The 12126-nt window shown below is 38.2% G+C and overlaps 1 protein-coding gene across 1 annotated transcript in view; it reads right to left on the bottom strand.

The window, feature by feature from the left end:
* Window positions 1-12126, bottom strand: part of MSH3 (mutS homolog 3) — a 110884-nt gene that overhangs the window by 48054 nt on the left and 50704 nt on the right. The window contains exon 13 of the mRNA XM_032206126.1: window positions 6560-6692. Coding sequence (XP_032062017.1) covers window positions 6560-6692 — 133 coding nt within the window. The remainder of the gene's footprint in view (window positions 1-6559; window positions 6693-12126) is intronic.

Here is a 12126-nt window from a genome sequence, read left to right on the forward strand (position 1 = left end):
AAATTTAAGTCTCTGACCAAAATAAGGTTGGAAAGAAAATAATTCCTAAGTTAATTGCAGTGTTCGGGGATGTCTGCGTTATCTTGGAGATTATTAAATAAAAAAATCAACAAAAAATCCTTTCTGGACATTTAAGATGCGCTCCATCACAGGAGTAAGCAATGCGACTGAAGTTACCGTAACGCCAGTCAGCCTCTGTTAGATACTCTCCAACTGGACTGAAGTAGGGATGTTCAGCTACAGAGCCAACTCATCACTTTTTGGAAAACTTAAGTTCGTATTTGTTTCATATCCATGTAAGTCTGAGGCAGAAGAGACCTACTAAGTGACTTCCCTGCAACTGCTCTATTTTTCTGCAAGTATTTTCTTTTTGTCTACTCTTGGGACATCAACATTTCAAGACGCTATGTGGTGCCGCTCCTTTCATAAACTAATCCACAAAATCTCATCATGTAAAAGTTTTTATCTGACAAAAATTTCTCTTCCATTAAATTAATCCAAATATCTCTAGTTTCACTCTTTTGTATTACACTCCACAATCAGTTATTACACAACTCCACTCTCTCTTTGCTGTTAAGACCCTTCAAATATCTCTAAACCTGTTGTTCTCCTTTAATCATCAATTTAAGCAAACTATAATCTTTTAATCTTCCTTCATAAACAAACCATTATTCAGCTTCATGAAAACTTACTTTTTCCCCCATGCTTGTTGCAATTTATCAACATCTTTCTGATAATCTGGAACTTGCTGAATCTGTCTTATAAAAACTATGACAACAAAATAAAACAAAATAATAAAACAGTAAATCTGTCCATGGCATTTGAAGTGAAAGCACAAAGGAAAGGTCTCAAAAACTAAACAAATGATAAACCCAGGCTTGGACTCAAAGTCAAAGTAAAATACAGTACGACTGACTGCATCATCATCATCAACCTTGATGTATGTAAAGGATAAAATTCTGTAAGACTGCCCTTGACTACAAAGTGTACTCCTCAAGGATACAAAGGCTGCCGCCCTGTCACACTAAATTTGTAGTAGATTCCTGACAGCAGACACCATTAGATGATTCACAGGAGAACAATGTCCAGAAAAAAAAGAAAAAAAAAAAAGAATGGGCAAATATGGGCAGTAGGAAATAGATCAACTGCATGGGTTTGTTTGTTTTTTTCAATATCATTCCTTAATTAAAAAAAAAAAGTTTTTAAAAAAGTAATCAAACTGGGAGTTGGCAACTTAACTAGCACACTATCTCTGAGAGGGTAGAAAAAGGAAAAGATTTAAATAATATACGAGAACACCTGCCTGAGGTGTTCCAGTAAGAGTCATGAGGCTGGGGAAGGTGAGGTTTCAACAAGAAGAGAAAGCTGGATTTCAAGGTACTCTCGCCCACAGAGGAAGCAGGGAGAGAAGAAAACAAAACAAAACAAATGAAAAACAAACAAAAAAATAAAATAACAAGAACCCAACCACCACAATATATACGTGTACTTATAAAGATAAAACAGGGGTCCTGTACAAAATGCACCATAAACAACCCCGGCAGCTATCACGAGATTTCTCAAAGGGTGCTTAATAAACATGCTGAAGTTACCTGCAGGAACTCCGCTAAACTACACAACCTCACTGTTGTGTAATGGGTTAAAATGTGTTTTATTCTAGTATGAGCTACAGTCTGCAGTACTTTTGGAACATGGGAAATTCAGCGTGCTTTACTGAAAAAAAAAAAAAAAAAAAAAAAAAAACTTTGCCGAACACATTCCCAAGAAAGAAGGTGAACATAACCCTTTTGCGCTTATTCAGAGCATTGTTGTTTCCCCAGCTTGATTTCAGTAACACAGCAGGACTTTGCATCTAAATTTTAATGGTTCCAATGCAGAACAAAGCAAATAGATAACTTGGAACAGACGCACAGAAATAACTCTGAAAAGCTGAGCTCCATTAAAGTGGGAGTAGTTCAATTTAAAACCTAAGTAACCTTACAAAAGAAATATGCAACTGTGTTATAAATTAGAAGCTTTTAAAATGTAGTTAAATGGTTTACATAAAGCAGGATTAATAGCCTTGCATTCCCTAAAGATTCTCACATGCATATTCAATGATATTTTTGAAGTCTAATTTTGAAATGCCCTCCACGATAGCTACAGCTTCTCTGGCACTAGTAAAATAAACTCAGAGCTGACAGTGATGTCAAACAATAGTTTCAACCAGCACTTTCTCAAATTGTACCGAAAATGGTGTGGAGGCCACCAAAGAGAACACATGGAAGATACACAGCGGTATGTTAGGTCCTCACACCCTTTCAACAACAACACTAAATGCAATTTAGCTTTATTTGCTGTAGTAAAATTGTTTCCAGCAGGTCTGAAAGGGTGCCACAACCACCTACGGCTGACAGCCATTGACCACTCCAAGTTCAAAGTATTTTGAATTAAACAAACAGGAACTGAAAAACGCAGCATCCATTTTCCACTCATTTCAAGCTGTAATAACTACCTTTAAGTTCTTAGTAGAGTGGGTGTACTATTTTTGCTGTACTAAGGTTACTATGTCCCCCTTTTAGGAGACTGTTTCTATTAATCGGCTTAAGGTGGAACAATTTGCTCAAGTCATCATTTAGGGCTGCAAATCTAAAAATATCAGTCATGCCATTTCTTTAGAAAACTGTTTCTCATTTTAAGCTATGAGGTGCACGCTGCTATGGTAGAAGAAAATGTAAGAAGAAATTAAGACATGTGTAAGCTAAAGTCAGTAACATGCTATAGGTGAGTTTGTTCTCAAAATTTTACACATACAGTAACTGATTTAATGGACATATACAACAGGTGGTGATTTATTAAGAGAAAAAAAATCCCAAGATACACAACAGTTTTCTCTAAACCATCAGGATACTAGAATCTTCTGAAAATCACCCACTCTTTAATGAAACATCAAACGTGGCTTCCAGGGAGGGGTACATTTTCAGCATCATTCTGGTCGATGAGCTTATGTGAAAGATTTTATAAACTTAGTGCCGAGCTGAGCAGCACCCTTGTCCTCTGAGGAGCCTGAGCATGACAGTGAAGAAGCAAACTATTCACTGGAAAGCTGAAAGGCAAATCTCACAGGGAGGCTGGAGGCAGCCAAGCAGCAAACAGCCCTCTTGTAACAACTGCCTACTTTATTTTGCACAGGTTAGCAGCCTGATAAATGGGCAGCAAAGTTCAGACACTGATGCAGAATTAAACAGTTTTGTTTGTGTTTGTTTTTTGTTTGTTTGTTTTTCTTAACTGCAGCAACTTGTAAGGAACTCAAAAACAAGGACACCCTATGGCTGAGGTTAGGAGCAGAACATACTGAAATGACATTTTATTACACACCCTGGCAAGGTTTGATTGACTTCACTTCTCATGCAAGACTTCAATGAAACTGTTTCACTTCATCGTGTTCTATAAATTCCGTGGCCATTTGTTATCATGACTGCTGGCCACTTCGGTGACTGAGCTTCAGTCAAAAAGTAATGTTTATAGAGCCAAGGGTACAAATAAGATAAACACTTACGGATCAAGTCTCTATAAATATTTATCTTCTGAAACACAAACCCACTGCATGAAACCAGCAGGCAACGTTGGAGCGGCCCTGTGAGACACGCTTCTAAAAGTACTGATGGCATTTTTGTTCCGCACTGGTTTTTAAACTTAGTCCAGCACAGAGCTCTGACAACTTTCTCGCCATTCTGTACAATCCAAAGCAAAGGTAAGCAATCACATAGTGGTTTTCTCCAGGAGCTACAGGTTGGCTGAACTTGTAAAGGGAAACAGGCACCTTGAGCCAATACGTCTTCCAGAAAGATCTAACTCTGCATCAGCTCTGGGCACAACTCAGACAAAACTCTTTGACACTTCCTTTTCTCATTTGCCTTTTGAAGTCAATTACTGAATGCTATCAAGAGGTCTTTCACAGAGCTCATCTCCAGCTGTCCTTTTCTTACCAGAGACAGGTAAAGCCATTTTGTGGTTACTAGTATTTCTGTCTGGGAAGATGTCAGGTGCTGGAGCTGCAGGGACTAAGAACACCTAGTTCTTGTATTAATTCCACTCTCCGTAGCAACTGTAACATTGCTCTTGCCTCATTCCCATAATTATCGTCCCCGTAATTCCTTTCTAGGCTGGGGCAAACTTGGGGCTGGTAATACCACCTCCAAGGCAATACCTAATTTCCCCTCCCCTCCCCTTTTGTACAAGAATGTTGTTTTTCTGGGCTGCTCATACCTGGAGTTAGACCAGCAACGTTTTCTGGTGGTTTGGGATAATGGGAGTTTGTGGAAGGTCGTATTAGTAATTGCAAATCTGAATTACGCTGCCAGATAAGAATCATCAATGGACCTATTCAAAAAATTAATAGTCAGACCAGGAAAACATACAATGATGACACAATACTTATTTACCAGAGGAGCTTCTGTAAGGATGTTTTGCCTTGCAAAGTTGGTTCCATAACACAGCACTGTTTTGCCTTATTGTTTTTTCTGTCTCCTCCAGAGGTTACTGATACAAAGTACACCACACAACACAAGTTCTGCTGTGGCTGATCTAAATGAGAGATGTTTAGAACAACTGAGACAAGTCAGCCACCCCTGTACACTTCAGGGGTGTCCCTTAGTGAAACATGCCTTCTTAAAGCATCACCGGAGTCCAAAGAGCCTGAAAGATGAAAGACTTGTCAGATTTGCCATTTTTCTTTTTTTTTTCCAGCAGGTTCTCCAGCAGAGCTGGAATTCCTTTAGTTAAGATATCAGTGTGCTCTGCTGAGAGTTTTGTATCCCTTAATAGGAATGAAAATGCAGAGGGGGAACCTCATGTTGAGCATGTGGGAGCTGGACATCTGGAGTTAACAGGATTGGAAACACTCCTAGTGGGAACTGAAACTGCAGCATTCATTCGATATTCTGAACAAAAAAAAAAAAAAATAGTCAAGAAAACCAGTTACTTAGTGTTCCTGAATATACATGTACTTTGCAGAGACCTTGTTTCAGGCTCATATTCACTGTCTGCCTGGACTTCAGAATCTGTTTCCAAGAGTCTGTTTTTGCTTCTTTATTCAAAACAGACCCTGTCTTTCAGGGACACTGTCATTTCAAAGTCCTACAGATCTCCATGAATTACTCAGTGCTTAGGGCACTCTCCATCATGTCTTGCAGCGGGTAACAAACTAGATTTTTACCAAGGAAAGCTAATTCAAAGGCAAATGGCAAATCACATGCTCGGAACAAGAATACCCTTTCTTCCTTCCCCCCTGTTCACCCTTCCTAAGAATTCTGCTGGAGCACTTCTCTGCTCCTGCAACTTCCTTCCAAAATCTGATTCATGAAACACCCCACTGTGGCTGTTGATAAGACAGCCAGCAGTTTACATGTATGTCACATGAAAACTGAGGAACTCTGAATGGTTCCACCTAAACGCTGACTTTAAAGCTGAGACGGGTAATCAGCCCTACAACAGGAAGGGGTGACAACTGGAGAAACAGATACAGACCAGCATACACACACACAGAAAAGAAAGAACAAGAGAGCAGTGGAGGAATGACAATGACAGAATGTTGTGAAAAACAGATGCATTCCTACAAACCTTACTACACATCGCTCAACCTGAAATGAGTTGAATCATTAAAAAGTGAACTAACTCCTGAAGAGTTATTTTGAAAAAAAAAAAAATTGTAATCATGTGGACACTGCACATTTTAGGGGATGACAAAGTTGGCGCACTCTCCCTCTTTCCATACACTGCATTATGGCTAGACATTCGTTGAAATACACAAGTCTGTCCATGTGCCTAACACAGTAACACCTGAGGGCCTTGAAAAGAACTGAACTTCAGATTTTCAGAGAGATGAAGCCTTTGTGCTGTACCATCCACAGAAATTACAACTTTGCTCTCCTACCCACCTATTCCTTTATCTAAAACAAACTGTCAAAACCTCTCAATATAACAGTGAAATAAAAGAACATGAAGTACTGCACAGGTGCTATTAGCACATTAATCTGCTTCAGCTAAGAACTGCCTGTGTCTCATTACAAGTAATTCTTATTAAAATGTGCAAGTGAGATCCAAATTACAGAATTTATAAACAAATTAACATTCATCTGAAAACAGCTAACTACAGTCAAGTGGTTTCACTTGCAAGTGTGATTTTAGGTAAGCACACAGACTGTAATGCATTGTTTTAGATGGAAAAAAATCAATGGCACAAGGATCTACCGCATCATCTCCTCTCGATAAATCCAGTGACTAACGCATTAACACCATAGATGTTTTTCCTGATAGCATCAGCAATACAGTGTATCTGTTCTCTAACCCTATTAAGACATTTCTTCTTCAAACAACGTACCACTGGTAACGTACAAAATAACAGAAGAGTCTACCAGAAGGCAAAAATCATCATTATAAACTTGTATGCCTTTATTATGTCAGCTTCAGCCTGGCTAACAAGGAATATTTTTAAATACACACACAAACACTATGGAAGTATATTAAGATAGAAACACGCCATTTAAAAAACAATAAATTACGATAATTATGGGTATACCTTCTTGTGGAAAACACTGCAGAGGCCTCTCTCTATATCTGGCAGCTTACAAAGAAGATTCTGAATCTGGCCAAACACGCTGGATTCTGACAGGAGAATTTCAGACACAGCATCAAGCCGGGCATTTATTTCACTGTAAGACAATAATCATAAGAGCAATGAATAAAACTTTTGTTTCTCTGAGGGGAAGGTATATGGCTAGTCAACTTTTTGCTGTTTTTCTTTCTTTTTTTGGATTTTGGCTAAGGTCACGTTCTCATGAAGATAAGTAGAAGAATTTAGAAATGCAGAGAATCTTGGGCTTTCATTCAAGATGCAAACAACCTCCCGAATGTGTTACATCTTTCACCCCTCTCTGTGCTCAAAACAGCCCAATATACACCATGCCCCTACATATTCATTTAAAGGTACATAAAATGAGCAACACTCAATTGTGAATATCCTACCCTAAATTTGCTGATAGGTACCTCTGTGAGAGCTGGGGAAGTAAAGTAGGACTTTGCTTTTAAAGTATATGTAGCATAGTTTATTTCAAAATACTCATATATTTGATTTAACTCTTTTGTCCTTCTACTTTTGATCCAGAGCAACAATTGATAACTACATGAATCTCACTGGGATTTCAGCTTGTTTTGTTTTTTTCAAAGATTGTAACATTAATCCCCATATGTCAAGACTGAAGTCAAACAATGTGTAAACATCTTATTTGAACAATAATTACATAACTATTTGTGCCTTTCTTACAATCACATTCTTACTGCCACTGTCAGCAAAGAGCTTTAAAATGGACAACATACTGTCAGGGTTCACCTCAATTCACACTTCTGTTAATGACACAGTTAACAGCTAGTTCCAATAAATCCATGAGCTGGCCATAGACTGCCGAGCTAAGATAAACTAATTTTTTGCCTTTTTTTTTGGAACCAAATTGCCTCAGTGCTTTTTCTAGGAAAAGACTGAGATCAGTGGTACATGGATGTGATCAAAACATGCAGATTAGGCGTCTATCTTTGGGAACTAGTCAACAAAAGCACCATCAGTGCATGCAGCCGAAAGGAAATTTTGCTAAAGCAAGAGGTAGCTGCTATCTTGCTGTACGACAGCAGTGAAAGAGATGTGTCAAGGATGAATAGCACCATTCCTCTGAATGTAGCTTTTTACATGCTCTGTGGCAACTGTGTGCACTACAAAATAAAGTTAACTAGGTGAAAGCTGTGATAGAATTTGCTGACCTTTCATGACAAAAATAAAAAAAATAATGTTCCAAATGGTATGTTTTCCCAGAGTCCCTCACCCATGTGCTCCTGGGCACAGTGTGCGTGCACCAGCAAGCTGGAAGGCACTGGTAGGCAAACGGGAAGTTTCCAACAAGAAGCTCTAAATCTAAAATAAGCACGTAATCAAAATGTAAAAGCCTGGGGAAGACTGCCTGTCTTGCTTGTGATGCATTATGCTCACGGCTTTTGCTACTACAGCCACTAGCAAATACCACCTGTGAGGAATCCAACAAAATCAGGCAGCTCTGCAGGTTGCAGACATCACAACAAGCATCCAGCAGCCTCTGGCCCTGAAGGCAGCTAAATCTAAGAGGTCTTGAAATTTTATTGCACGTGAAAAAGGGAGAACATCACGACTGGATGTGCGCTCAGATACACATAAACGTAGTGGCACTTAAGTGTCAGGATTTTCCAGTGACATCCTGGTTTATACTAAAAACAGTAACACCATTCCCCCATCCACCACAAACAACATATATTTGCTCCCAGAGCGGCCCTGCCAAAGCAATGCCAGGATTTCCAATGGCAGCCAGGCAACCTGCAGACAGCAGCAGCAGCATGCGGCTACCATCAGCGAAACCGCTAGAAACTAGGGGAAAATGCTTGGAAAAGGGGCTGCTTTCAGCATACCGCATACCTGAGTTTTACATCTCATCCCTGAGAGCCATGGGCACATACCTACCACAGGCCAGCAGCGTTACTAAAAATTATGCAACCAAATAACCTAAGAGCAAGCTGCTGGCCTCCACACAACGTATTCAAGGCAGCGGATTTAAGCTTTGTGCATTAATTAGCGAAGCTCTCTGCAACGACAGCTGGATAATGCAAAGGAAATTGGGATGTGTTAGTATCAGTGTCAGAGTAATAAAGCACTCTGCGTGCATGGCTTTGAAGGTAGCTAAAGCTTACACTGGAACTCTAAAAGGTCAGAATCATCAGCCATGATTACACCTTCACGGAGAATGATTAAAACTCGCTGTACTTGAGACCTTGCAATTCCCTGTGCAAGGGAGTGCTGGGCTGCTAAATTATAAACACATGCATCCTGACGAAGAAAATCATCTGTATTTTTATTACAAAAAGACTACGTAAGCACCAGAATTATATTCCAGAACACTGCCAACTCAAACAGCATGGTTGTATCTATTTGTCCATTTGAAAACATGCAGTAATATGTAAAATACATGCAGATATTCAAAAAGCTCCTCCCTTCAAAGCTTAATCTGCCCTTTAATCATCCTCACATATGGCTATGTTACTGTAGCTCCAGTAATCTAAAACTAAGCGTCCATACAGTTTTTCTGCCTTAATCCTACAAATCAGAAAGGGTCAGGAGAATGGCATCCAGTATCAAATGACCCATTTTTTCCACCTATAAATGAAACATACAGGGATTCCTATTTTGAAAGTCAGAACGTAATGTGAAAAATTATGCAAAACTGCATGTATATGAGGCTGGAAGGACGAGAAATGATAAAAATAGACAGATGATGAATTTCAAAGTATGCTTTGACACATTCAAAATATTTATAATTTAAACTAATAAACACTTTTAATACTACAATATACTATGCTGATAAGTTATTAAATTACCTCAAAAGAAATTGATACTTCACTCACAATTATTCACCACATCTGATTTACAGTTTAGGATTTCTACTGTTTGTGATTTGGGAAAAAAAAATTCTACCACTAGAAAATCAGAATCTAACATTGAAAGAATCTCAATAACTTACACTAAGAAAGTCTCTCATATTTTATGAATTGGCTACAACTCCATTCTCTTTTTAAGTCCACTATTATCATATTCTTTCCCATCTCTATAAACCATGTCAGCAATCTGAATTCTATCTAATTTTCCAAGCAATCTTCTGCAAAATAATGCAACATAAGTCAGCTGACTAAAAGCAATACTGACTTCTGCCATGCTCTCCATCTAAGAATAGCATCATTAATACAATACTAAACTAAAATCACTTTGCAACATATGCATACAAAATCTAACCACAGAATTTTTGATTCTAGTATTTAAAACTACTTGAATTAAACCATGTGATACTGTCCTCTTTTATTCTGCTGCCAGATACGTGAACAAGAAAGAAAATTTGCAAACAGAAAAATATTTGAATCCTGCACTAAAAATTATCTTGCCATAACAGAAGGCTGCAGATACAAATGCAGTGCACCGAACTAACACCTAAACATCTTAATAATTGAAACCAGCAACCCTAACAGATCTCCTTAGATATCTCCCACAGAGTGAAACAAACCTAACAATTTTAGGTGCAATAATTGATCACTACATTTAAAGCATACTGAAGCTGATTATGTAACCACTACATAAGAGCCCTAAAAAAATGTAAGTCACATAATGTTTTACTTTTTTATACAAGGTAAATAATTACAAATAAGAATTTATTGGAAAACATTTAACTTAAAAATACTGTTAATATGGGTTCACTCATCATTGGCAAGGTTAAAGCTCAACTACAGTGAATGGATAAAATTGAAATTAATTTTATTAAATTTGCTTAAAGACCACAACAATATGTAAGACTACTGGTGACAAGAATTCAACACGTGCAAAATAAAAATTCAGGGCGTGCAACATCAAATGTAGTTTTCAATGAACTGTGCCTAGATCATAGCCTTAGCAGCCTCCTCCCTAGCTACAGGGCTTTGAACACAGAAAATGCATTCCTTAAACACCGGCAAAATCCAAGATACTCATGGATACCATGGGTGCCAGAGAAAGGTCCCACACTGCTCACTGTCGGGAAGTTCTGGGGAGGTAACATTACCCAGCTGCCCAGTTCTTCTCTTCCCCTGGCCCCTGATGCTGGCTACTTTCAAGCACAGGACAACACAAAGACTGTATAGACTTCTGCTGTTTTATATTTTGTCTCACTTTGCCTTTTTCTTGACCTTCCTATAGGATATAGTCTGCAAATGAAGACTTTATACGAGTCTCACACAACAAGAAATTACAAGTATCAAAGCAAAGCCATGGCAGAATTACCACTTAGCAATCAGTAATCTGTGTATGTCTTTTAAACAGAACAAAACAAAACAAAAACCAGTTTACCTGGCTTTTTGCTTCAATGGTTTTCTTTGAAATTCACGTGACTTTATAGGCTAAATCTTGAATCGTTAAACTACTGCGACCACTGTAATTTCATATATTAGCAGCGATTAAAAATACAAATAATAATAACTACTACGGTGAAATTTACGTGAAACGTAAAAAATTAGCATCCTTCTGGATCTGTTCACTTGTTTTTCCAATATACAGGAGAAACAGTAATTTACTCTCAAACTCATAATGTCTCCTTCCCCTGCACAGAGGTCCAACATTCCCCTAAATAAACACGCAGCCACAAGACAATATTCCAGAATAGATCTCAAATACTTAACAGCAATACACAAGTACTATAAACTTTGTCTTCACATCTGTTAAAAGAATGTAAAAAATATGCAAATGGTAATCAAACACTTTTGTTTACGTTCACACACAATATATTTCAGCTATTTGTGCCAAAAAAGAAAACCGTTTGCTACTTTAGCCTACATGAATGAACGCCTGATTACTACACTTATAAACAGTTAGAGGCAGCTTTCAACGGTACCAAAACACAGCTAGCAAAAATGAATGAATACATATGATGATGCTGCAATCTTTTTCTTTATAACAATTTTGAGATTCCAGGCATATGTTGTAACCTGCATTTGTGCATTTTATATTGGCACTGATGCTATGAAGTCTTTATGCTTAAATTTAGCCCACAAAATTGTGCTGTAGGATGGACAGACTTCGTTCCTAAATCTCTGCTACAAAAGAAGATTCTCATCGAGGTCTGGGTGATGATGGTAACAGACACTGACCAATCTAAAGCTGAATTAAGATGGTTTTTTTAAAAAACCTTTAGGTAGTTTGTCTTAGATATGGTAACCAGGACACAGTCAAACTTGAAAGACTTTCCATTCAGACCACACTTCATGTACAGATGTATAAATACAACAGGACTCGATACATTCAGAGCAAGAGGAATCAGAATGGTCTGTTTTTATATTAGGAAAGACATGTCATCGCCAACATCCCTATAAAGGGACCCCCCTTTTTCCCAGTTCTATTGCACATCTCCTCCAAATAAAAGGCATTGTGCATTAGGAATAGCAATTTCTACCCTTCCTCCTCTGTAGAGGGACATAAGGAACCATCTGCAGTTCCTAATTTGCTAAAGCTACAGTCATTCTTCGCTCTTGCAGGCAAAGCACATTTAGACTAACAGA

The sequence above is a fragment of the Aythya fuligula genome, chromosome Z (genome assembly GCF_009819795.1).
Source record: "Aythya fuligula isolate bAytFul2 chromosome Z, bAytFul2.pri, whole genome shotgun sequence".
Taxonomy (NCBI): Eukaryota; Metazoa; Chordata; class Aves; order Anseriformes; family Anatidae; genus Aythya; species Aythya fuligula.